This window comes from Hydractinia symbiolongicarpus, chromosome 3 (assembly GCF_029227915.1).
Source record: "Hydractinia symbiolongicarpus strain clone_291-10 chromosome 3, HSymV2.1, whole genome shotgun sequence".
Taxonomy (NCBI): domain Eukaryota; kingdom Metazoa; phylum Cnidaria; class Hydrozoa; order Anthoathecata; family Hydractiniidae; genus Hydractinia; species Hydractinia symbiolongicarpus.
Window position 1 is genome coordinate 15,117,608 of NC_079877.1, and position 27,473 is coordinate 15,145,080.

Here is a 27,473-nt window from a genome sequence, read left to right on the forward strand (position 1 = left end):
TTAAAATTCCTAAATGGAACAAAACCATGGTGTTTTTTTGCGGAGACACTACAGAAGCCAGCTTCAACAAAGAAATACCTTCCACAGTATTGTTAGTAAATGAATTTATGTAACTCTATTCAAAACACCTAGTTAAAAAAATGGAAAAGGATTTGGATAAACTTTGTAACGGGTTTTATAACATGGTTAAGTGGAAATACTAATTCCCATGTCTAACACGTAGCCTGCATTGTTTGTAATCAAAATGAAACTTATAGGGAATTTCCTGATGCTTCCAGTGGTTTCTTTCAGGATGTTATAAATATTAAAACAACAATATTGAAAGCTCGTAATCTGAATAATTAAATGGGAATAATAACATTCGCAATGTTTTACGCAACCACTATGAAAGAGAAAGTTAGAAAAAAGCAACACGAAGTAGCTAAGAGGAAAGTTTGTACTTATGTTTTAACTTTTAACTGTACATAGGGATACATAAACACACTATTAACAAAAATGCACGCAGTATCGCCCCAAGATAAAACAAAGAGCAACAGTTCATATGGTAAAAGACTGTGTCTTCCACTTCTCTTTTCACTCCTTTTTCTCTGCTTATTAACTTGGGTAGGTTATGTATACACAAGATCAGAAAACAAGTTAAAAGAAAGCTTGCAAAAAATAAACGCAGAGAAAGATCGCAGACAGAGTTTGATCCAGCAGACCTCTTCTTATATGACGTTGGTAAACAAAGCGAAGAATAACGTCTTGTTGTATTCAAAGTTATTGGAGAATTTTTCACAGAAATTAAAGACACTGGAACAACGAAGAATACACTCGATCAACAAGAAGGTAACTAAATAAATACTTTACAAGGCGTTGTCGTTGTAGTGTTCCTTTTCTAATGCATGTTTCAAGAAATTATTTTCTATATACCTTAAAACTGCGATAGAATAGTTTGTTTTTTTTGTGTTTTTTTTAAGTAAGTTGGCATAAATCTTTGATCTTTCACCATAAATTGCTTACAATTCCTACTATCGTTTTCTGTTCAATTTAGTTGCCATATGGCTACTTATTTTCTTTTAAATCATGTCCAGTTACAAAAGAAGTGTAATAAATTCTTAGAAAACAATTTTTTTCTATAATATCTTTTATTAATTAATAATTTATTAATCAGTGCCATAGAAACAAATGACCTAATAGGCACTTTCAGCGTTTTTGTTTTATACACTACTGGAAATTACTTTCATGTACACAATAAATAATCAAATTGGGAGTAGCTAAGGGGACGTCCTATCGATCTTCTTTTTTTACTTCTTTACTGGAAATTTACAGTTAGTTAAATTTAGGGAAATAATATTTATACAACTATAAATTCTATTGAATTTATAGTTGTATTTCTCCATCATGCGTGGTAACGTAAACTATATTTTTTTTTGTTTTCGATTTTGATGGGAATTTCTTAAACTGAACATAAAATCACATATTAGACTCAAATGCATTATCAACCCGTGTAGGGTTCATTACACTTGAAGTAAAATAAATGCATGATGACGCTGTAAAAAATATTTTGCCGACGTTTAAATTTCATTTTTTTTTTTCAGGTTTTGTTTCTGTGAAAAATACATCAGCATAATTTCAATAGCAAAAAGTTTAATGCCCAAGAATGGGTGTACCCTTGGGGCAATTTTTTCAATTTATTTTGAAATTCAAAAACAGAGAGAAAATGTTTTAAAGGTCTTGGCAAAATGCCCTATTTTGTACCACGTTGAAACTTGAAAGAACATGAAACATGAAAGAAACACAAGAAATTGTATAAGGCAAAAGAAATTTGCGGACTTTATGTTACTGCTTATTTTATTTTATAGGGCTTTACTGCTTTGAGTTTGTGCGGGAAGACTGGTCAAACAGTAAAGAGCAATGGAGGTGGGTCTAATATAAATAACTAGTCGTTAGCCCGTGGAAAATCCACGGGTTCGCCCGCCCTTTTTATACCGCATTGCGTGCGTCTTGCTACTCGCACAGCTAAGCTACCATTTTGCGTGACAGACAGACAGACAGACGTATAATATAGATAATTACTCATAATAAAATAATGAGAAATGATGGTAAGCGTTCAAATCGTATTTATGTTTTTCATTAACAATCTATCCATATGTAATTTGAGGAAAATGGTCGAATAAGACAGCACTGATTATACTACATTTATCACTCACAACTTTAAGAGCTTTATTTAAATGAGAAAATAAATTATAAAAAATTGTTTGTGTCGTCAATAGCATAAGAGATAGGTCATCATCTAATTAACCAATTGGCTTCTTAGAATCGCCACAATTACAAAAGTTGATACAAAGATAAATACTATCGCTTTTGATATCAAGTACCATGTTTTATACCCTGTAACTCAATTTTCCCAATTATTCCATACACCTAATTTCTGAATTAGATCTTTACTTCAAGCGTAGAATTGACTTTCTAAATAAACATAGAAAGGTTGTTTTGGCTTTTCCCTTAAACGGATAATACATTTTAGCGTCTTTCAAGTGATAACAACTTTAATTATAAAGAATCTTTTGTCTCTTACAAACAAACTCCTACGTCATGGTATGCTTCCAGTATCTTATATAAAACTTTATGCTCTTAAAAGCATGTAGCAGTCTGCGCATTATTTTCACTGTTATTATTCTTGAAATTCTTTTGTGCAGGGCGTCTATTCCCAGACTGGAAAATCACATTAAATGTTGGAAACATTAACTACACAAATAATTTTATCGTCATCAACACACCAGGAGTTTATTTTGTTTACGCTCAGGTACGTATACAAAGTAAACTCATTACATTGGCACAGTTCGGTGTCTTAGCGCTATAGTGTTTGATAAGGGATTAAATCCTAACATAAGTTACCATTAACGCAGTCTTTCAGAAATGAGGATAACATTCAGGCTGCTATGAAATCAAGCGTTAATGGCCGCACCTCACACCACACAATATGCTCAACTTAAACAGAATCAAAGGTGGAAGTGTTTTCTACTTTATTCTTATTGATTAATTAAAAAGTAGCTCAGTACGTACTGCCTGTAAGTTAACAAACTTCGAAACCTTCAAAAATCAGAAAAAGTGCTGAAAATGTGTTAGGGTACAATCTCAGATAGTAGACACTGAGAGCAGCGACCAAGAACCTGTTTAGAAAAAGTGGCATTGTAGCTAATACTTCTTTGACAGAATACATGGAGTCACAGTCCCGATATTTACTTGCGCATGCATCTAAGTGATTACGTAATGCCCGATGCACGCGCAGAAATGGAGGTAAAAATGTGAACAAAATAGTGCGTGGCCTTGTGGTTATGGAGTACGCTTCGTAATCACAAGGTCCGTGGTTCGGTCCACAGCGCGGGCATGTTTAGCAAGTGTCTTTACTACAGCTACGGGTCAACCAATGCCATGTGAGGGAAATTGGGTAGGTAATGCCGGTGTATACTTAATGTATACATTCCGAACACAGGACCCACATTGATAACAGTGTTTCAAACACTGAAGTGGCTATATCCTGTATAAATATTCGGAATAATAATAATAATAATAATAAGCGGAAAAGTTACCTCCATTTCTGCGTGCGCAGGAAAAACACGGCACTATGATTGAGTGTATTACCAAAAAAAAGCCTAATAAATAAATTGGTACATACTAGAGGTCTGTGTATAATAAAATCCATCACCTAAACTACACTAACTACAACGACTTTTATTTGTATATATTTAGATGTTTTTTTTTCAAAATAAAGACAGCTTTAGGCGAAAAATAATGGACTTTCACATTTCAAAAAATCGCCAAGAAACGTTGGTTCTAGCGTCTGTACCAGTGACCACCTGTCCAGAAGCTTGCACGCGCTACATATCAAGTGTCGTAAAGCTTCAGAAAAATGATCGCCTCGCTGTGTCATCCTATGGTAACAATATCCAGTTCAAAATATCACAAGAGAAATGTCAGTTTGGTGTTGTTTTGTTGGAAGGAAGCACTCAATAAAAGTTTCAAGGCAGCTTTCACAAAAAAAATTATCTCTACATCAAATCCTTTGTAATTAATGCCAGACGCTATAATAACAAAACAAAATAAAATAAAATAAACACTCTCAATAGTTATAGCTCAAAAGCATTTAAATTTCCTTCAAGCTTTTATTTAATATTATAACACGATTTAAATTTAGAGTGAATGGGGGAAGGTCTAATACGTTACACGCTTTCTCGCTTATAAGAATAACATGCGATTTCAGAATAAAAACGATGGGTCTATTTTTAGAACAATAGAAAAACAAAAAAATAACCAGCTCAGTCAGTATTTTAATATTTTTATATCTTTTTAGGATTATCATAATAGTTTTTAAATAAGTTCTTGGAATAAATATGTTTGTTATGGGTTTTTTATTTGCCGCTTTTATCAAGTTGTAAAATTAAAAATGCAGCTCATTTTAGTTAGTAAACAAGATATCTGTACAGCTATGAAGCTGTGGAACCAAAAATGTAGAACCCCTTCTGTTTAGTCACTAAGCAGCAAGCTCAATAATATACGTATTTTCAAACTGGTGTATAGTCGAATTGTCATTTTGCACTGAGGATGCCAGGAAAAGGGATGGCAAGTCCAAAAATATCTGAGCCAACCCTTGTTTCATGGGTTGAAGGCTAGTCCAATACAACGCCCTTTCACAGATGGTCTGCAGAAAATTTCTACAAATCTGAGCAATTTCAGACTAGTTTCATATATTCCCAAGATCTTTTTGCAAATTAACAGGAAAAATAAACATGCAATAATCCGTAACCAACCAGCCTATTACAAACTTTAATTTTGAGTGGAGGCATTTTTTGATCTTGAAATTAAAATCTAGTTTTTGCATGCAAATTAATTTACAACATACATCAGTGAAAAAATGCTACTAACCTAACAATTTTTTTAATCATAACTTAACCAGTCGGGAAGAACTGATAATTAGCCTGTAAATGACAGTTAGCCAATACAGGAAGTTATACGGTATATACATTAAATTTAGCTGCTTGTGTGGCTAATTATACGGATCTTATTCTTCAATTTCTACACTTTTCTTCGATATCGATCTTCCATCTGCCTAGTTTCATAGCATGTTATGTTCCAATAAAAAACAAAATAAGAACAAGAAATAACTGCGCATGAAAGATATTCATTTTCAAACTAATACCGGCTAATTAACCTTATAAATACGGACTTTCCTGGTACTGCATGGCCACAGTTCCATATTTGTAGTGTATATTATATAATTAGCTGATTCAATTTATGAATGCTCTTGAAACGACAACACCGTTGCCGTATAAGCATCGACTAACTATCCTGTTACAAGCTAATTATCATTTCTTCCCGACTGTTAATTTTCTTCTTCTATATAGTCTGCACTTTATTATACCGTCAAAACGTAAACATTGAAACTTTATTGAAACTTTATACCACTGGGATAAAAAATTTTTTTCTGTTGCTGTGAAGTTAACACTATAAACTATGATGTATGGAAAGATACTTTGTTAAGCAGAGTATTACAGCTAAAATTTGCAGGGTATTATTACAAGATTTATAGCTGACCTGAGCTGAAGCTAGCCACAAAAGTAAGGAGGCATTCCTTACTTTTGTGGCTAGCTTCAGATTGGTAAAAGATAGCACAAGAAGTAATAACGATGAATAGCACAAAATGTACTTATACCAAACTAAATGAAAAGCTTTGGAGAAAAGCACACAATAGCTATAGCTAGCTGTCTGTATTGCTATCTACTGACACTGACCACGTTAGCTGGCCTGCTATATACATACGCCAGTTATAGCCAAGATAATAAAAATGATTTTACTAAGATTTACATGGATGTGATGGTATCTTTATTAGCATATAGAAGCATAGAAAACCTAAACAAAAAGAGATCTTTTCCAAACCTGAGCTATGCAACTTTTAAAATCGCAGATTAAACGTCAATTTTACTAACCGCGTCCGAGATACGCATATCTTCACTTAAATCTTAGAAGATCAGGATCTTGCCCGAGCTTTTAGCCGAAACTAGAAGCTGTGTGTTCCACAGCTAATTATACCATCATCACCTCCATTATGACAATCAAAAAATTACTATCCGAAGGGTTTTGGAGGGTCGACAGGGTCCCCTAAGCTAACATAACGCATTTACTTTTGGGTTCAATGTCAGTACCTGTTGACTATTGCAGGAGACACGTTCATCAGAATTTAAAAATCCTCGTTAATAGAACATTTAGAAGTTAGATTTAGAAGTTTACCGATATAGAAATAATTTTTGTTTGTGTCACTTGACCGGAAGTGGTGTATGCTTACAGACTGGGTTAAAAAAGTCGATTTCCTGACCTACAACATGGCAATGTCCACTACCCATGAACCTTTGTAACGCACCTACAATATAGCTATAATGGTCGACAAAAATATGGCTCTCCACTCCCTCTCTGTGGGGGTGGTGTTTGTTAGATACGGGTATTCTTTCTTTCGGCATATTACGAGGTTTGGGTTCGAAAATCTGTGTAGATGCTTTCTAGATTTTCTTACCAAGTAGCTGTTAGTTTTAAAAAATATATATAGTAAATTTTAGACTACATAAGGAAGCGTTTAAGCGGTTTAACGCTATTTCCCTGTATGGTGGAGTTGCCTTACGTGCCGATATCTTTGAAAACTTACCTTTGCTACGGTGTCTGATTATGATAATTTTTAATTTAAGTTTTAATATTTATCTAATACAACTTCTAGAGCTTTTAGATTTTGGCTGTTACTTAAAATTGACCTTAAAAATCTGTAAGAAATCCTTCTAATCATGAAAAATAGCTAGAGTAACTTTTGTTAGGAATCTCTTTGGAATTTGAAACTTACAGCACAGCTTTATTTCATCAAGGGAAATCAGTCTATAAAGTTTAGAGACGTGATGAAACCGATTTTCCCGTCGATGTTGAATGTAAAAATCGAGAAATATGTTCAATAACTTATATTTAGATCTCATAAACTTCAAACAGAACATAAAAATTTGCTCTGCAAATAAAGTAAATGAAATTTAAGAAATAGTGGTATTCTGGACAAATTTCCAGCTTTCGATGACTTGACAGAAAAACTGCTGTCATAACCAGAAAACTATTCCTGCCATTGTGTTGCTTCTATGACGTACGATAACTGTGCCAAGTTCGGTTTAATTTACACAAGCCTAACAAAAGTTATTAAAGCGTTGGGGCGTAATCCGCCCTTTTCCCGCCCGGTCAAATGTTTCAAAAAAACCCGAAATAAATTGGGGTAAAATGCACAAGGGAAGGGAATTAAATGGATAAAATCGCGTTGTGTCCTCGACAAAATTAAGGGTTCCTTTTACGGTGGCCTAAGTCTGTCACCCTTGCCGAGCAGCAGAAATGTATCACTACTGCGCAGTAAAATCAATTCTATCGCGCAGTAGTCACAGATCTACTGCGCTTTAGAAAACATTCTAGTGCGCAGTGCAGACAAAACACTTTGTTACGTTGATTATACGGAATGGCATAGAGCTTGATAACAAAAAAGATATTTTTAAATATATGCGACAGTAATTTTATAACTTTAAAAAATCAATTTTAAGATAACGTCATAAGTGCAAGCATGATAAAAATAGCAAGAAATCTATCTTTCAATGCCCATCTCTGAAATGAAAGTACACGACGAGAGTCAAACCAAAAGTAGGGTAGAAGCAATCAAATTAAAATACGATGTATTATAAACGGAAGCGCATAACAAACTTTCGACTTTAAAAATCTTGTCAACCATTATGAAATGCCGGAGAAATTGTCTAATGCCCAATATTGCGCAACAATTGAAGTTCTACTGCGCATTTGTCAATGTCCAACTGCGCAGTGAACCGAATGCGGTCGGCACACTTGCACATGTTCTACTGCGCAGTAGATGTATTTCTATTGCGCAGTAGACATATTTCCACTACAGAGTAAAAATACCACCACTGCGCAGTAGAACATTTTCTACTGCGCAGTGGACTAACTATTCTTTTGTTCTTTGATGCTTACTGCGGAATAAAAAGAGTTTTACTGCGCAGTAGAACGTTGACTACTGCGCAGTGAAAACTCGTCTTCTGCGCAATGGTCACAGCTTTACTGCGTAGTAGAAATGTTATTCCTCTACGGTATAAATCTAATTCTACTGCTCAACATCAAATGCCAGGTATGGGCTTCCGTCTCCTTACCTCTAAAGCAAATTTCTAAATAGCTGGTGTGAATTTTTAAGTTGTACTAAGTTAATGCTTAATGCTAAAAATTACTTTAATTTTTTATCACGTCTGTGCTCAATGTTTAAAAGCGTTTCCGCCCGCCCTGTTTTTTTCACAAGTAATTTTTGAAAATATACGAGCGCTGAAATCGTTCCAATGTTTAATAACTTTCAAATTTCATCGTCGATAAATGAGTTTGCTTGAATCAACGTTATTTTGACTTTGAGTGCGTCGCTCGCACCACTGTTCATCACGTGATTCTTTATGATTAAAATGTTCTTTTTTGCCATTAACCACCGTTCCCCCCCATTATAATTTATCGTTTCGCCTAGTTTAAAATAAAGAAGGCACCAAAAAATGTTCCGACAAAAAAAAAAGCAAGAAAAAGTTTGCAACAAAATTTATTTCATGTATTGCTTGTTATAACATATATTCATACTTTGTTTGCATGCAGTTACTATTGTCTACTGCATATTTTAAAATGAATTATTCAAGTTATTCATTCGTGATTTTATTTTTTCAATGTATTAATAATAATTAAGAATAAATTATTTCTTTCAAAGTGTCTTCTTCATAGGCTGGGACTATGTTTAAGTGTACAGATTTTTAAATAAAATTTCTTAATTATACAGAATCTGTGTTTTTTTGTCCTAATTTTGAACCTGGTTTCTGACGTAGGCAGAAGCATAATAGATATAAAGATAATAAGTCTCATTTTCGTGCACAGAGTATTTTTCAAACTGAAAAGAAAAAGTCCACGAAAAAAAAAGCTCTCCAAATTAAAAAGACAACATTGAAGTGGTACTTAAATTCATTAATTTTAACCTGAAATTCGTTAATAATAGTATTTCTTCTTTATGTAAAATAATTTTCATTGTTTAGCACTATAATGTCTTTCATTTTTAGTTTCACGTTCTCCTTTGTGAACAGAACATAACCTAATCAATTTTTCTTTCTTGGCTTTATGATATTTAAAAACAATACCCTTGACGTTTGCCCTTCTCTTGATAATCGTATTTGTAAAAGAATTTAATTATTCGACTAATAAATTTGGCCAATATTGTCTCATTTATCATTGAAATAAATGGACAATTAATTGACCGTAAATTGTTTTCGCCTTTTAACGATGTTACTTTTACCAAGGAGAAAATAGAACGTTGTATCGTTGGAAGTGCCATGGGAAGAGAGTAACTTGAGATATTTCTGTTATTTCGACTTTACTTTAAAGTTCGCTTTATTTATCTTTTGTAAAAGGTAAATACCCACCAGGGGGAAGTATTACATTATTTTTTGCATTAAAACTGAGAAAACGAATACAGTATCACAAGTATCAGCCAAAAGCGAAAGACAGAAAAGAGAAACAAACTTAAATTCCTGTAGCAATAGACAATGAAATTTAACATTTCGAATGCTTTGTATATATTACTTACACTGGAAATATTCCCGCTGACAGGTTAGTATATCTAACGATACTTCATATTCTGTCAATGTCACTTTGTCCTTTATTGACAGGTGGTCATATCAAATTTTGCTATAGTGCTAAAAATAGATGTTTTATAAACTAGTAAGTTGTATAAATATGTGATTATGTAAGTGATAGTGACATAAAGTGATCATACAATATTGACATACACCCTGTGTAATTTGCAGACCGGAATGTTGGTAATTTGCAGACCGGAATATTTGTAATTTCTTATTTTTATATCTATCGCTATATGATGACGTCATAGGTTATTTTGTCACATGTCAATCCAATTTGCCTTCATTGAGTAGTTACTGACATGAATGCGCATAGATACACCAAGAATTATTCCATGAGAGCTGCCAAAAACAAGGTTCTCAAATACTAATTTTTCAAACCAAAATTCTGATCGATTTCCATTTTCTCCCTAAAGGAATTCTTTGTGTTCAAAACACCTGTAAATTTTCCTAATAACATAGTACCTTCCTATATTAATTCTTTTAATGACTAGTACTGAAAATAGTTTTAAAAAAGATAAAAAATCGAAAACTTCTAAAAAAACATATTTTCTCCAACCATTGTCTCATTATGACCAACTGCCACCAATTAAGTCACAGCACATTGCTGCTTCTTTGTGCCAAGTTTCGTCACTTAAAACCAAACAGAACAAAAGTTACAGCCCGCGGGCTCTTTATGCCCCCCCCCCCCCCCCCCCATACTTACAAGGGTAAAAAAAAGCCCATGCCAAATAGGGCTAAATTTCATATCTTTTTGGTCTCTTGTGCTACCAACAGCAAGATTTAACTTTTCATTAGAGTACTTAAGTACTAAGTTGCAGCTTCTTGACTCCCTTTTTGTAGGCAAAAAGAGTATGTTAGAGGTTTGTAAGATTCTACTTTTTCAATATTGTATATGCATGTGCTTTGTCTTAGCATGGTATAGTAAGGTATTAGTGAGTAATAACCTTACTACGCCAAAGCGACGACATTTTGTGACGTTCGCATATTTACTACATTAAATGTGCAAAGTGATTGAATGTTACACCGGTAAGCAAAAACGAAAATAAATAGAAATGCTGAATATCACCAGGAAAAGAACAAAAAGACAAATAAAACATAAGGGGAACTTAAACGAAACAAGGCCAATAGAGAAAACATAAATAAATAAAAAAAACATTCACGACATAAATAATAAAAAGAAAACAATAAAATTTTCATTATCGCTTTTACATTCGATTACAGATGAGTTGCAGCATGACGTACTGTTTTGATTTTGCATCGAGAACAATGATCATGCGTACGCATGTGCACAGGCGAAAAATGTAGTCAAACAACAAACCGCGACGATCAAAAATATTAGGTGTAAAAAAAAACTGACTCTAAAATTGGTAATGTCTGCTCTTAACATAGAAGATATTAGTTGAGAAGAAACAAATTCAATTTCATTTTCAATCTTATATTCCTAAAAGTCTATTAACTAGAATAAAGATACATGCACAACATCATTTTACTTTGCCCGATGATGGGAGAAGGATCTCCCGAAACGTCGACTACTAAACTATCATTTTCAGGAAATGATAATCTTTCCACAGAAATATGAATACTAAACAGACAAACCGAAATAATATCTTCAATAATAAAGATTTAATTTTGCTATGTGGTCCTTTCTTTCTTGCCTTTCAGGATGCGCACGCATATTCGGAACTTTCTAAACATTTGCAACTCATCTATTAAATCATCATATGACATTATACTTAAAGCAGCTATTCGGCTTTTAAGGCTACAACGATATGTTAGTAAAAATATAAACTTCTATCAACGTCACAGTGGGCAGACATATGAATACAAGCGCCACACCCTGGCTTTAGTATGTTGGTAAACTCTGGACCGAAAAGTAAATAGTCACATCAGAAGTACTTTTACTAGAAAAAAAGAATAAAAAATACCAAACATTTTTGCAATTTGCAAGCATAACTTAAATAAACAGAAAATGAACAGCTCTATCGAACAAAGTAATGGAATATCTTTCAAAGGAGTCAAATATCTTTCTCTAATTTTCTTGTAATGTTTTTTCTAACTCTGCTATTGAATGTTCCCAGTGGGCACTTCAACGTTGAATCAACGTTGAAAAGACGTTGCTTGCGACGTTGAAAAGACGTTGATTTTACGTTGCAAATGAAAGTTTTTTTGACGTCTTTTTCCGACGTCTATTCAACGTCGGACATCAACGTCTTTTCAACGTTGAAACAACGTCTCGCAACGTCTTTTCAACGTTGAAACAACGTCTCGCAACGTCTTTTCAACGTTGAAACAACGTTGCAGGACGTTGTTTCAACGTTGAAAAGACGTTGATGTCCGACGTTGAATAGACGTCGGAAAAAGACGTCAAAAAAACTTTCATTTGAAACGTAAAATCAACGTCTTTTCAACGTCGCAAGCTACGTTGAAACAACGTCCTGCAACGTCTCTTCAACGTTGAAACAACGTCTCGCTACGTCTTTTAAACATTGAAATAACTTCTCGCAACGTCTTTTCAACGTTGAAAAAACGTCTAACAACGTCTAATCAACGTCGTTTGGAAATGCTCTCGCAACCGTTATTCAGCGTCTTTTCAACCTTAAGAAACAGACAAACTTGACCGAATCAAATCATAATCGCCATTGTGGCTTCAGTTTTATATGTCCATAGTTTACATGTCCATGTATCTATTCCCTAGCATGATTCCGACGCTTATATTTGTGTTACGTTATTTGTACATGGTTATTGCGAAAAAGAAATAAAATCATTTCTACGATATGTCATTTTTTTATTATAAACATCGGCAGTATATACAACTTCTCCGCTGAAAACTTCCTAAATGAAACTTAACGGAGTTTTATAATACAAAATATAAAAACGATATTTCAAGTATTCACAACTGGTACTATGTGAGAATCTCCAGCGTTCCAACCCAATGCAAAAAATGTAACGCAGCAATGACGAGGTTGTTAAACGTGCAGTATTTGCAAATTTATAGCTGCGATTTCATGTGCCAGGCACGCCTCCTGATAAGGCAGCCTGTTAGTATGCTCAAATCACCTAAAGTGTCAAGCAAAACTGTTGCACCGAAGTCTTTAATCAAGCATTGGTTAGAGAAAAAGTATGTTTTCTTAATGAAGTCAGAGTTGAATACAAGGGTGTTTGTTAAGGATACCAGATGCGAATAAATACGATCATGATGCTATACTTTATAAAAAGTGTGAAAAGCCACCGTCCTCACCAGGTGCAAGAAGTCCAGGAATCGAGGTTGAAAATTACAATAAAAATATAATGAATATTATATTAGCACTGTATTTCCTTAAAAAAAGCACCCACTCATGCATATTCCATACTTTTACTAGTCACAAGTCCGATCTCTAGTAGAAACACTAAAAATTGTTGAGCTAAAATCACTTTAACATTTTGCCATTCTAATTTTCTGCCACCCAATCAAAATTAATATAAGCTAGAAGAATTTATTACGGCGCTTGAAAAATTTATAATCCTCTCTGATATAAAAGTTGTAAATTATTTAAAAATTAATCGATTTAATTTTCTTCGGCATTAGTTCTTCCCGCTCCTCCACATCTATCAGGTGCATATTTAAGGATTGATGCCGTACACGCACGAACTTCTCCTTCTGTCGCATTCTTTTGATGTTTGATAACAGTTTCTACAACGTAACAAAATTCTTATCACATATTGATGGAGGTAGTTTACAGTACAACAGCTGGACAAATAGATTTCCTCAGATTAATGTGTATTTTTCCCCCTGAACGTCGACCCCTCGAAATGGCGGGAAAAACTTAATACAAACTTGTCGGTTTGGATTAGCACTTTAATAAGAGCTATTGTATTTATTTGTACATATTTTAACCGACAATAAATAAATTAACAACAACAAACTAAAACGCTTACAAGCACATATATAAATTGAATATTAGGAATAGGATTTTTTTACTAACCGACAACAGCTTTATATAAGTTCATCCTTGCAAACCCAACCTTTTCACTTTTTCCCTTCCCTTTCATGTTGAGTGCCGACATTACTTCATTATTCATGATTCTATAATGAAAGTGGAATAAAAGTAAAACAATCGACATCGTAAGCGCATTTAATATATAGTTGCGAGTCCATTAGGCTGCGGGGCCGCATTCCGTAAACTATTCATTCAATTAAATAATTCTTGGACCTCGTGCACGATTTTTTTATGGAGAAGATGAAACGAAGCATGTGGGCACAACAAAGTGATTTTCCACTACCACTGTAAACTACACAACAAAGGTTAGTACATTTTAAATTCTCTAAGGGGTACTTATGCTTTGACTCACTTTAACAGAACATTTTTCACATTTTCGCGAATTTTTGAGCCACCAACTCTTGATAACTGGGATAGCTGTAAAATGAAACATATATCAATAAATATATTTCTAGCTACAGGTGCACACAAACACAAAAGTAGAAAAGTAGTATTTAGCTAGCTATAGTTGTTTCCAGGAGGGACAACAAAGGCAGTTCTTTAAGCTGTGTTCACACTTCATTAGAAGTGTAAGAATTCTCAGATCCAGGTTAACATTATCAAATTTTGAAAAAGAAAACAAGGAACTTTTGAGAAAAATGAGTGGCATATTTGGATTTATCAGCAAAAATTATATAACATAGGAAATTTAGAATACCAAGAGATTATTAGAACAGGATTTATTGTAATTTAAAGTTTTTAAATTTTATAAGAGTTAAAAAATTTCACTGCAGTTAATTTGTGTGGTCATTTCTTCATACAACATCAAAAGTTTGGCAGTTGTACTTAGTGTATAAACTTGAAAATTTGCATGTTTCCATAAATTTTGATGCTGAATTTAAATATGTTGGTCATTTTTGTTAAAAATGATCAGAAAATTCCAAGCATGTTAACCCGGATCCGAGAATAAGTGAACATGCTGTCAGGCTAAATAGTGTGTTTCATGTATCCTTTGGGAAAAAATGAATGTAAATGTTTAACTGACCAATCTATCATAGTTTGACTTGTCTTTTAATGTCTCCTCAAACTCTATTAGCTCTTGAACACTCTTTAGCAGTTCAAATGGCTCCTGTGGTTGAGCTGTGTCCGGCTCTGCTGCTTTTTCATTTTGTCTTCCCAACAAATTCCTGATATCGGTTAGGAGATACAATACCCTCTTCTGAAACTCTAAATCATAATTGGATTTTTTATTTACTAAATATATATATACCATGTATTTCAGTGGGATATTTTAAACATATCTATTTTATTGAATCCTGCTTTGTAATTACAACTTACTTCCTGTCGACATAGGAAAGGGATCGTTTCCAGAACTTCCACCTGCATTCTGTGATCCAGATGGTGTTTGTCTTACTGGACTGACATGCTTCCTCTTTAAACTATTTGGTGGTGTATGTGTTGGTGTTGTGTTTTGATGTTGTATCAATGGTCTGACTTCTGGTGACATGATGGATGAGTCTGTAAGCACATAAAAAAGGTATTTAATATCAATGTTGTATTAAGGGTATAAAAAAGTGCGAGAATAAAAGCGTGCAAAATAAAAAAGTGTGAAACTTGTTATCCCATGAAAACACTAAAATCGCACTTCCTAAAAATGTTGCCGATTAACACTAATTAATTCCGCCCTAATCTAAAAAAATTGAGGGACTAAAATTAATCCCACACTTTTTTTATTTTCACACTTTATACCCTTAAGGTATATAATATGCCTTATGTACTAATCTTTGTGCATATTAAATTCCACATATTTGTGCTTAAAGAATGTACATGTATATACAAATAAGAAATCTGTTTTGAACATTTTGTAAAAAAATTATGTAAGCACTTACCAGAGTCTTGAGCATCATCTTCTATATGTCGATATGTCATTGGTGGTTCACTTGGTATTGGTTTTTCTAAAAGTTTTCATTTTTGCATAAAAAAATCATAGCAACAGTGCTTTTCAAAAATAAATGTTTGAAAACTTTGAACATTTCGAAATACACAAAGTAAAAACGTAACAAGCTTTTACGAATTGCATAAAAATTGCATAAAAATTTCTGGAATACAAAATTAATCATACTTTTTGTAAACAATACATCACAAGACGGCGAGCTTTGTTTTTTTGTGATGACTTCTTCGTCATCCGTTTCTGTGAAATCAAACTCCTCACATAGTTTTCTATCTGTAAAGATAATATATAATGGTTCTGATACATGATTAGTTTTTTTTAAAGTTGTATTTGACTAATTAATTGAAGTAAAGCCACTTAGCATCGTACCTCCTGTAATTTTAACTCGGACTAGTGGAAATTTGTGCCATAATGCTGTAGGTTCTTTTAATTCTGCAGCTGCCTTCTCGACATTCAAAAAACTTGGCCAGTAGACTAAATTATTTTTTATCCAAACTGTTGGTATTGTACCTTCTTCTTCTTGTTTGTTTTCCAACCATATTGCTCGGCTCCAACTCATTTTATTCAAATATAGCTAATATAAAACAATGGTTACTCAAGGGAATTAAGGATTTAAATATTGACTTAACATGACAAGATCAAATACCGGATTGTAAGACTGTCGAATGAGGCATGAAGTTGGCTGATAGAAAATCTCAATCTTTTTCCAGCTCTTTGCAATAATTACAAGTTTAATAACTAAGTTTTAACCTAATTTGTATATATACATAATACTAGTGGTGTGTGCAGGTCTCTGGTATAAAGCAAGTAGTGATCACCAAGTTAATTTTCTTATTTTTGTTATAATTTTAGTGTAAGAATTGTAATTTATCAAGCAAGCAAGCACTCTATTTTTTAATAGAATTCCACAGGTGCACAAAATGTATTGAAGGAACCTTCAAGCAGACAATACAATCATAAGTTTTCAATCCTCTACGTTTATTTATCAGCATTTTCACTTCTGCATAGTTATGAATGTCTTTCAAGTACTTAAATGTCACAATTTTTTGCGAATCGATCGAGTTCAGATATTTCGCGGGATTAAATTTTAGTCAATATGCCTTTTTCATGAAAAGTTGGATTTTTTAAGTCAAAACAAATTAAAAGAATTTACATGGGCTTTGGAACAAAACATGAAGCTTTTTAAATATGATGATTTATAACTAAGAATTACTAAATACTTGATATTTAGCTTCAGCTATATATTTTTTTGTCACAATGTTTTCGAATAGATTGCTATAAATGCTTGCATATGCCAGGCACGCCCTCTTATAAGGCAGCCTGTTAGCATGCTCCAACCACCTGTATGTGTCAAGCATAACTGGTGCACATGAAAGCAAAATAGCAAAAATTTTAAATGGTTATTGAATCAAAAGTTATATCTTCAAATAGATTGCTATAAGTATGCTTGCATGTGCCAGGCACGCCCTCTTATAAGGCAGCCTGTCAGCATGCTCCAACCACCTGAAAGTGTCAAGCATAACTGGTGCACACCAAAGCAAAAAAGTGATGTTTGCTTCTAGTAAGTCGATGGAATTAGTTTAACTTAAATTTAAACTTAAAAATATATAAAGAGGTTTAACATTGAATATCAGTTATTAATAAATATATATCCTAATTAACATCATGATGTAGTGGAAATAATGCTAAACCTTTCTCCGTTACAATATTTACCACTTTCCTTTTCAGCTCTGTCATTGGTATTTCCATCCGTCTCAACAATCGCATTTTGTTTTGTGGAATAAGGCAAATATCTAATTTCATTGAGTCACAAGGTGAATGAAATAAGCTTTCAGTGATCTCGTTAGCTGCTACATCACATATTACACTTTCATTCATAATTTCCTTTATAAATATGTAACTACCATTTTTCAATAAAAAACAATTATCTCTATTTCGACTTGACATCACTGTTTTTAGCACTTTTTTTGAATATTTTGTTCCACAATTTTCAAGCTCAGTAATACGTTTGACTACTTGTACTGTAGGATTTTGTGAATTACGAACAAATTTTTTTAGAATTTGCAAGTAATTTTCAAATGGAAAGCACGACATGGCATCTAAGGGCAAGTTGAATTTCTCGACGTCAGATGATAGATGAATTAAATTATGCACGTTGTATGAGCAGAAATAATTTCCATAAAATTCTTGTGAATTTGTCACAAAATATTCCAGAAGTTGATGAGCATAATTCAAGTAAGCAGACCTGATACCACCATTAGATTCCAACATGATTTTGATAGCAATTGATAATGATAGGAAATGAGTAAAGGCTTCCTTTGACAATATACCTTTTAATACAATTGGCCCTGTGAATAGTAAGAATTGTCTAAATTCTGTGGCCTTCCATCTGCAGAATTCGTTCAGTGATCGTGGTTGACGAACAAATTCAGATGGAAGTGTACCATTTAGCTGAACCAACTTGCTGGAAATTAACGTTATTTGATTTCTGGATAATTTGCATAGTCTTGGACCATCTTTAATCAGGAAATTCAGTAGACGTTTAACGACCCCTAGACATACCAAATGCATGTAATCTAAAACAAAGTCTGTAACACAACATATGTTATATATACTGTATCAGGGGGCTTAATTTGAGCTGGTGTTTTTTGTACTCATATTTTAGAAAACCAGCGTCAGTACGGGGATTTTTATCAATGTCATTAAAGATTATCCGACCTTCGATATACTCTCCAGCAACAGTACAACGTTCACAACCGTCGTATCCTGTATGGCCTTTTATGCCTTTTAAAAATTGCCTTGCTGGGGCGTCGCAAGTGAAAAAGTGCAAAGCCACTCGTACATCAATATCATTTACGATCATGGTATCACTTCGAAGTTTATGCAGCTCTTCCAGAAATTCATGGCAAAAGTATTCAACAGGTGTTGGTTTGCTATTGCCACAAAAAAGTGCTATCACAAATGGTGTTGCATATTCAAATTGACCTAGAATTGGCCAAAATTGGGTGCTTGATGACTTATATAAAGGTATTCCATCTATATTTATTGCAAGCTTGATATATTCTGTTACGGTGATGTTCGGATTGTTAAGAAGCATTCGTCTTATTCCATTTTCTATGCCCAAGTAAACATATTTTCCCGCACAGATTGAATCTGTGTTCACGTTTCTTGGTGTCTTGAGAAGAGTGCGACTATCTTTTGGGAGAGTATGCCCATTTTTTCTCAAGATGTCCAAAAGTTCATTAACAGAATTTCTTGTAACTCTATTTCGCACTGCCCATGACGCAAGTTCTTCCGATAATGTGATGTTTCCCATTGCATCACTTAACCACTCTTCATCACTACTACTGCCACTGTCATTTACAGTATCAGTTGAGTCAATATCACAGTCCATGCTACATGAATTGCTTTCAATGTAACACTCTTCAAAAATTTGATTTCCCCCTTCCCTGTGAGTTTCAACTGCATCATCGCTATCACTGCTTCTTGCAAGTTTGTTCACTTCAGCAATATTTTTTCTGTATCTTTTCAAATATGCCATGACACTAAAAAATATTTTATAATGATAAAACGTTTTTATATCATTTGATACCTAAGGGCAGAGATTTTGGTAGAATGAAAATTTGGCGGTGCCTGCCAAATTAAATTCCCCGCCAAAATTAACTTTTTCGCCATCCGCCAATTTTTTCGTGTTGCTACTGTACAAGAGGATTTCAATGGACATGCTTTTAGTATTGACGACGAATGACTTTTTTTTTATCTAAAGTTGATGGTTATTAATGTAAACAAGATGCAGGCGCTGCATAAACTATCTCGCTATTAAAAATGCACAACTATGAAACATCGACAATGCGACCCAATTCTACAATTTCTGCTAACAAAAAATACAGCCTATCATTCATGGTTACAGTGGCGCGATTGAAACGTTTATGGTCTTAAACGGCATTTAGGTGACAAAAAATTAACACTTTGATGTCACTATCATGTTCAGTATACCTTTTTTGTTAACTGTGCCAAATGTTGTCGAAAATAAAGTAGTTTTAATTTTTGGGCTAATTTTGGCCTAAAATGACATTTAGGTGACAAAAAATCCAAATTTTGAAGTTACCATCATGTTCAGCATACTTTTCTTGTTAATTGAGCCAAATTTTGTCGAAAATAAAGTAGTTTTAATTTTTGGGCAAATTTTGGCCTAAAATGACATTTAGATGACAAGAAATCCAAATTTTGATGTCACCATCATGTTCAGCATACTTTTCTTATTAACTGAGCCAAATTTTGTCGAAAGTAAAGTAGTTTTAATTTTCGGACCAATTTTGGCCTAAAATGACATTTAGGTGACAAAAAATCAAAATTTTGATGTCACCATTATGTTCAGCATACTTTATTTGTTAACTGTGCCAAATTTGGTCGAAAATGAAGTAGTTTTAATTTTCAGACCAATTTTGGCCTAAAATGACATTTAGGTGACAAAAAATCAAAATTTTGATGTCACCATTATGTTCAGCATACTTTTTTTGTTAACTGTGCCAAATTTTGTCGAAAACAAATACCAATTTTGGTCTGAAACGTCATTTAGATGACTTCTAAGTACTTAGAGAGTTTAGGTACGAAGTTTAAATCTGTGACGTTGCAATTGACCATTTGGGACATGTTAGCCAGTTACGAGTTGGAAACCAATACTATCCTCGCAGGCGAGATAGTAAAAACTAATGTTGTCACATGATTTACAAAGAAACAAACAATCTTTCATATTTTTAATGAGTTTTACGTTATCCGTCAAATTAAATTCCCGCCAAAATTAATAAATTTTGTTCTCCGCCAAATTTAATTTTTTTTGTTATCTGCCAAATTTTCTTCCCGCCAAAATTTTTGGATTGCAAGTATGTGTAATGTACTGTAAAATAATAAAAAAAGCTGGAAATACAAAATAACAATACCAGGCTGGAACATTAAAAAAGTAAGACCACCTCAGCCTGGGCATTATATCCATTAAATATTTTTTGAGAAATCTAGCTAGCATTGTTTTTTTAGAGATAAGTCTCTGGAAATAAATTTTTCTTACATTCTGAAGAATCCCCATCTCTCTTGTACTGAAATGTCGACTTGTTGACATGCAGACAAATAACATCACTTCGGCAATTTTTTGCCGACATGGAAAAATTTGATTTAAAATAATTTAGGGTCAAACGATTTATTTCTAGAATGTGTCAAATAAATATGCGTGAAAATTTTAGCTAACTTTTTCTTTCTTTAGATTCTGCTACGAATGCTACCGAAGCAAAGTTTACGAATTAGCATATGCTGTACAGAAATACTTTACTCACGTCTGTGGTTCTTCGCCCTTTTCGCCTTGTGAGTTGATACGAACTTCTTAGGGGCTTAGGCGCGAATTTCCTCATCGAAAGTTTCCCGCCAATGACTAGGAGGGATATTACATGCGACAAAGTAAAGGTTTAAATATGTGAAAGCGAAGTAAATAAACAGTTATTATTGTATTATAAATTATAATTTGACAAAATGGATTGTATTTTAAATGTCTCACATCCATAATACAAGTTGAAATATTTGTTTCTCTCAAAATACGAGGACAAAAAACCCCCTGATAAATATTACAAAAAATAAATCGAACGTTTGGTACGCTCTGTTGAAAAAAAATCTTTGCAGGCCAGTGTGAGACGAACTAAAACAAATAAGATTTGAACGGAACAGATTCTCGGTAAAAAGTTAATTTGGTGCAACGTTGAATAAACGTCGATAAGACGTCGGTTGAATCAACGTTGCAGTGCAACGTTGAATAAACGTCGATAAGACGTCGGTTGAATCAACGTTGCGGGTGCGACGTTGAATAGACGTCGGTTGAATCAACGTTGCGGGAGTGACGTTGAATAAACGTCGATAAGACGTCGGTTGAATCAACGTTGCAGTACGACGTTGAATAAACGTCGGTTTTACGATCGTTGAAACAACGTCTTTTTTCGACGTTGTATCAACGTTGATATCACGTCGGTTGAAACAACGTTGTGGAAACGACGTTGAAAAGACGTCGATGATGCGACGTTGTATTCATGTCGGAGGGCAACGTTGAAAAGACGTTGAATTTACGTCGGTTGCATCGACGTTGCAGACCCAACGTTGATTAGACGTTGAATGTTGGTTGCGACGTCGCGACCAGAATTCAACGTCTAATCAACGTTGAAAAGACGTCGTGTGCCCACTGGGTTGTCCATTGTTAATTTATAATTTTAAAGGCTTATATCGATATTTTGTTACAAAAACTTTGATTGTTTAAAACAATCAATACATAATTATTATTTCGTAGTTGAAATTTCTGTTAGGTTTCTGTCTATATATGTAGGTATATAATAGACTGCTATTCGCACTCTCTGGCCGTGCTAAATTTAAAATGTTTTTTATCCATGAAGTCTCGAAATAGCGTGGAAAAGAGTTCTCATGTTACCAACATATAGGTCTGCTTAGACGTTTAGATATAACAACTGTGAACATTCGCTGTCAACATTGATACGTTCAAAATGCAGAATAAGCATGACGTAAGAGATGAAAATATCTGAGAGTTAATAACCGAGGAAAGGGCAGGGGAACGTTTTTATTATTTTTGGAGAACACATTCAGGTTAGGAGTTTCAACCCTTTTCACGCTGTGCATCGTTCGTATAAAATGTTCTTGAGCGGAATTTTTTTTATCCAACTTGAATAAATTTATAATGGCATACCATTTCGCATGAATGGATGAGGGGATTTTGTTTGCTGAATGGTTCTAATATAAATAGTGTGTTCAATGTTCAATATATCATAACATTTTTTTGATCAATATTTCGCATTATGCTTGCTTTAGCAACTCCAAAATGGAATATAAATACTGTTTATATCACTGAAATTGAAATTGAAACTCTTAATTTTGTACATTCCTAGAGCTCACGGATGTTCATGTATCTAAAATCAAAGGTACTGACGGAGACAGATGCGGCAGCTTCTCTTCACCTTGTGCATCCATCGGTTATGCAATCAAGTATATAGGCAAAGCAAGAGACGTTATAAGACTTGATGGTGGACAGCATGAACAACTAACTTATATCGTGCCAGCAACAATTTATTTTAAGTTTGATTTGACTTTGACAAATTACAACCGGGATTCCAAACAGCCGCTAATAACCACTTATTCCAATGCAACTTTAAAATTTTTGTTCGCTACGGACGGAAAAGAAATAAAATATCTTCATCTTTCAAATATAACTTTTCTTATGGTGCCGAAAGTTTTAAAATTCCAAACCAGAAAAGTATTTGCTACCATTGAAAATTGTGCTTTTAACCATATATATGGTCATGTATTTACTGGACACCCGGGTGATAATAATGTTCTAACGGTAAAGAAATCTCACTTTTACAGTTCTAACCTTCTTGAGTTTGGTCCAATGTATGCTGGCAGAGTATTACTCCAGGCTTGTGAAATAAAAAATCCACAACGTGTTTATAGGACGATAAATATTAAAGGAAAATTTCAATTTCTGATGGATAATTGTTATTTTTCTAATCTCTCTGGCACGATTGAACTGGAATCTACAGGTAGAAAGGGAAGTAAAGTGACAATTCAGAATTCAACATTTGTTGGCTCATCCAGTGCTGACATAAGCATTAAACATATCCAGAATGTACATATAATCAATTCTACTATTAAAGGATTAATTGGAGGTGGATCGACTGTAAACTTGCGTTATATTCAACAACTTATCATAACAGAGAGCACATTTATCAACAACACTGCTTTTCAAGGGGGCGCTCTGGAGATTTACAATGTTACAAAAGCGTTCATCTTTAACTGTAAGTTTGTTAACAACTCTGCAGAATATGGAGGGGCGATTTACAACGTTGCTTTTGAAACACATTTGCAAATCAACAATTCTATATTTGCCTCAAATACTGCAAGTCGAATAGGAGGAAGTATATGCTTATCATCGGCTTCACATAAAAGGATATTTATGGAACAACTGACTCTTTTTAATGTAAAGTTTACTGACTTCTCCAATAAGAAACCAAATATTGGTCATTATTTATTTTCCGATGGCCCAATCAACTTAAATCAAGTTTTAATGAAGATGAAAGATAAAATTAGTCATGAATTTATTAACCCATTTATATGCAGTTTAGGCTGTCACAATTCTTGGTTCACAAAATTTACACTTGAATGTCCTCGTAATTATAAAACTGTACCCACCAAATCAGGGCTTCAAAAATCAATATTTTCTCTACGCTGTTTAAAATGCGCGAGTGGAAAATACAGCTCTCAAGGCCAATCTATGGAATTAAATAGTCTGTTTATTCGATTTATTATAAGGATCAATACCACTACCACTGAAATGACATGTCACAATTGTCCAAACGGTGGAAACTGTGAAAATGGTCTAATTAGTAAAAGCAATTTCTGGGGATACAAGACAAGGCATAACAGCGTTAAGTTTTTACCTTGTCCAGCCCATTACTGCTGTTCAGACAAAACAGAAAAGTGCACATCTTATGACACGTGCAATGCAAATCGTGAGAAAGAACTTTGTGGATCATGCAAGCTCGGATACAGGTTGAATTACTTTAATGCTGATTGCATCAGGACAGGCAGCTGCAAAACATATATATTTTGGTGCTTGTTCTGTATTCATGGAATTCTTTATACAACATTTCTGGCCTATTATAAAGATATTATCGCATTTCTTTTTCGAATTGTTAAGAAAAAAATAAAATATAGTGTCTCTAGCGATACTGGATCCTTAGTCACCCCTCTGTTGGACGAAACAGATTGCGATCAGATGATATTGCCTTTCGAAGGCACTATTGAAAGTACACTTATTGCAGAGGACATAAATATCAAGCCAAATCTGACAAGTAAACTAACTCAGAGGCGAAGACAGAAAAATGACATAGACAGTACTGTCTATGCAATTGGCTTTAAAACAATCATATTTTTCTTTTATCAAACTCACGCATTGCTCAGTATTGAACACAATTTAAAAACATCGCAAGGATTTGTCTCAAAGATCAAAGAAGTATTTTTGTCTATTATGAACATACAATTTATTTCTACTGGAATGGCAAACCTTTGTCCTAGCGACACTCTAACAACAACTGGAAAAGCATGTATTAATTTAGCCCTTTCCCCTACCGTTGTTGTATATTTGTTGCTTGTGGTGTTTGCTAAGAAGATTTATGGGCAATGCAAACGGTATAAGAGTACAGAGAATGGGAATAAACCTTTGCTTGAAACAAGAGCTGGAGCCTGTTATGTTCAGCTGATGTTGCTTAGTTATACTTCAATCTCAGTATTCTGTTTCAAATTAATCAATTGTGTACAAATCAACGAAACTGAACATTTATACATTCAAGGTAACATTACGTGTTTCAAGTGGTGGCAGTATCTGATTGTATGTATAATTCTGTTCTGGACTGTTCCATTACCACTATCGATCTATTTGTCCAAAACGATGCTGCGATCAAATAAAATCACATTACAGCAATTTTTTATTTGCTTCACACTTCCTGTTGCTTCACTTGGTTTCTACATGCGTTCGAAAATCCTTTACAGAAAAACATTTCGAATTGATTACACCGAAAAACAGCAAAGGCAAATCGAATACATTTTGCATTTGTTTACTGGTCCTTACAGAGAAAGAAAAGATGGGAAAGGTTTCATTGATTGGGAAACTGTAGTATTGGTGCGTCGTATTATCATAACGGGTTTATGTGTTTGCATTATCAATCCTGTTTTGAGAATGCTCGTCATGTTACCAGTGCTGTTTTCCTTCTTTCTACACCATTTGTACACCAAACCATTTCGAAGCAAATTCTTAAATCACATGGAAACGATATCAATGTCGTTATTGTTACTCTTCAATGCTATGAATTTGTTTTGGGCGTTCTACTATATCAATGATTTGACAGGTATGCCGGATGTGACCATGATTGGCATAGTATTGACATGGATAGAAGACATCGTTCTGCTACTACCGTTGCTTTTCCTAATCGTAGCTTTATTCTATGCTTGCTTTAAAAAGGTAAAATTGATTATCAAAACGTGCTGTATAAAGAAAACAGATTAAAAAACATCATTCTCACGTCGCAATAAGATTGGTAACCATGTAACACTGTTTGTTCCTTAAAACTTTTTGAATTTTATAGTAATACTTTTGTGTAGTAGATAATTCTTTGACATTAGTGTTCTTTGCATGAATTTGACAAATTGAAGAACATGGTGGAAATTAATAGTTTAGAACTTAGTTTTAACATTTTCAGTGTTCGATTTTGCAAGCGCGTTACATATCATTATATTTGTTAAAGAAAAATTCCCGTGAGCCTCAAAGGTAAAACCTATCGTATTTAAATCATACTATTCAAGTACACTCTACTGAAGTCTTAAAATAGTGTCTTGGTTTACTTTTTAAAGTCTCGTTTCGAATATATACAAAAGAGTTTCATTCTCGTGCATCTGGTGCTTCTCCGTTGTAGTTTTTTACTTTACACTGTGATACACAGACGTTGAGTATTCCTAAAACCTTATTATTTAAGTTTTGGCTTTATATTTATAAATCATTGTACTTTTACATTGTACTTTGTATAAAAGGTGGAGGTGTATCAAAACAAAAATTACTTTTGGCATATATAACTTTGTAAGCAAATTATATTTTATTGAAAAGAATTAAGATAAAAATGTTTGTTATTTAATATATTCCTTAACAATTTATATTGTTCATTTACAATTATTATTATCCTATTATAAGCCTTCCTAAAAATAAACAAATACCCACTTAGTACTTTATTTATCCGTAAAGTAAAAAGCAAAAATTTTCAGGCGAGGATTTTTTCTTCTTATACTTGATCTGCTGGCATTCTATAGATGGTGTAGAAGATTTCTATACCTTCTCTTGTACACAAGAATTGGTAATTATTTGGCATGTAATTTACATTCTGAAGAATAATATTAGGTATTTTAACTCTACAGTGCTTGTTTACTTTTATTTATTTTTCTTCTTGATGTTTTTCTCGAGCGTAAGATATGTATAATAAATTAAATGGTGAATTGGGTTATGAAAAAAAGAATATTATAAGAAAGAGAAATGAAACACGAATTGTTTTTTAGCATCTTGACAATTTTGCATAATTTTGTAAACAACTTATAACAGAGTCGGAATAGCTATAAAACTTTACAAAAATTTGTTTGGCAGGTAAATTTAAATGTTTTTTGAACTCAAAACCACTGTTTTCTTTTTTGTTCAAACATTTTAACAAGTTCAGAAGGTTTATGGCTATTGTTATTGCTTTTAGACCATAAAAGTCATTAATTTGTTTATTTTTAAGCCCTACCTAATGTTCAATATCATTTTTCTGTAAAACTTCAGCGATTTTAAATTGACAACTGGTTCCTGAGTACTTACTTTAATGGTAAAGTGTGAAGATTATAGATTTTACTTATACGGCCATTTAAAGAAAACCCCGCTTTTGCTTATGCCAGGGTGCTACTCGACACATTCACTCAAGCCACGCGAGTCATAACGAGTTTATATTGCCTTTAGACTATAATTATGAAATAAAGTAACGTCAAACCAATCACGTTGCGCGCCAAAATTTAAAAAAGAGATTTTTTGTTTTGGGGGAGTTGTGCTGATTCAGTGAAAGAATAATTTGAAAGAACAATTTGAAACTATTTTTGTAAAAAAAATGAGAGCGGTAATCTATGGATTTTTTTATATAAATCTTTTTCACAGATCGCACAAATAATTCCGTACTAAATTATCTTTCACTGCCCACTACTAAAGAAAAATGATAAAGGTACACCCTATATTGTTTT

General features: G+C 33.5%; 3 protein-coding genes across 6 annotated transcripts; 2 read left to right on the top strand and 1 right to left on the bottom strand.

The window, feature by feature from the left end:
• The first annotated feature begins 343 nt into the window (after positions 1–343).
• On the top strand, positions 344–21,192 carry LOC130635925 (uncharacterized). 3 transcript variants are annotated; one of them, XM_057445449.1, is made up of 6 exons: positions 344–828; positions 1,845–1,902; positions 2,682–2,788; positions 3,736–13,998; positions 15,026–15,209; positions 20,881–21,192. In XM_057445449.1, exons 1-4 carry the CDS (start codon positions 496–498, stop codon positions 3,997–3,999), a joined length of 762 nt encoding a protein of 253 aa, XP_057301432.1. In that variant the 5' UTR covers positions 344–495; the 3' UTR covers positions 4,000–13,998; positions 15,026–15,209; positions 20,881–21,192. The 3 variants fall into 3 exon arrangements, with proteins under 3 accessions (XP_057301432.1, XP_057301435.1, XP_057301434.1); XM_057445452.1 differs by lacking the exon at positions 15,026–15,209 and adding an exon at positions 18,289–18,650; XM_057445451.1 differs by lacking the exon at positions 15,026–15,209.
• On the top strand, positions 9,545–27,167 carry LOC130635923 (uncharacterized). The gene is made up of 2 exons (XM_057445447.1): positions 9,545–9,687; positions 22,556–27,167. Exons 1-2 carry the CDS (start codon positions 9,624–9,626, stop codon positions 25,726–25,728), a joined length of 3,237 nt encoding a protein of 1,078 aa, XP_057301430.1. The 5' UTR covers positions 9,545–9,623; the 3' UTR covers positions 25,729–27,167.
• Positions 13,309–18,208, bottom strand: LOC130635924 (uncharacterized). Of its 2 annotated transcripts, XR_008982197.1 has the most exons (5): positions 17,682–18,208; positions 15,011–15,209; positions 14,718–14,899; positions 13,679–14,110; positions 13,309–13,386 (listed from the first exon to the last, which is right to left on the bottom strand). XR_008982197.1 is itself a non-coding variant. In XM_057445448.1 (4 exons), exons 1-4 carry the CDS (start codon positions 18,192–18,194, stop codon positions 14,042–14,044), a joined length of 963 nt encoding a protein of 320 aa, XP_057301431.1. In that variant the 5' UTR covers positions 18,195–18,208; the 3' UTR covers positions 13,309–14,041. The 2 variants fall into 2 exon arrangements, 1 of the variants encoding a protein (XP_057301431.1); XM_057445448.1 differs by having other exon boundaries at positions 13,309–14,110.
• Positions 27,168–27,473: the final 306 nt, after the last annotated feature.

Excerpts from the sequence above, each read along its gene's own strand:
- LOC130635924 (XM_057445448.1), bottom strand. The coding sequence starts at position 18,194 with ATGCATTTGGTATGTCTAGGGGTCGTTAAACGTCTACTGAATTTCCTG. Across the intron at positions 15,210-17,681 it reads TTGAAAATTACTTGCAAATT|CTTTTTTATGTGCTTACAGA; the intron begins CTAAAAAAATTT and ends GATATTAAATAC. Across the intron at positions 14,111-14,717 it reads AGTCAAACTATGATAGATTG|CTATCCCAGTTATCAAGAGT; the intron begins GTCAGTTAAACA and ends TTCATTTTACAG.
- LOC130635923 (XM_057445447.1), top strand. The coding sequence starts at position 9,624 with ATGAAATTTAACATTTCGAATGCTTTGTATATATTACTTACACTGGAA. Across the intron at positions 9,688-22,555 it reads GGAAATATTCCCGCTGACAG|AGCTCACGGATGTTCATGTA; the intron begins GTTAGTATATCT and ends GTACATTCCTAG.
- LOC130635925 (XM_057445449.1), top strand. The coding sequence starts at position 496 with ATGCACGCAGTATCGCCCCAAGATAAAACAAAGAGCAACAGTTCATAT. Across the intron at positions 1,903-2,681 it reads AACAGTAAAGAGCAATGGAG|GGCGTCTATTCCCAGACTGG; the intron begins GTGGGTCTAATA and ends TCTTTTGTGCAG. Across the intron at positions 2,789-3,735 it reads TTTATTTTGTTTACGCTCAG|ATGTTTTTTTTTCAAAATAA; the intron begins GTACGTATACAA and ends GTATATATTTAG.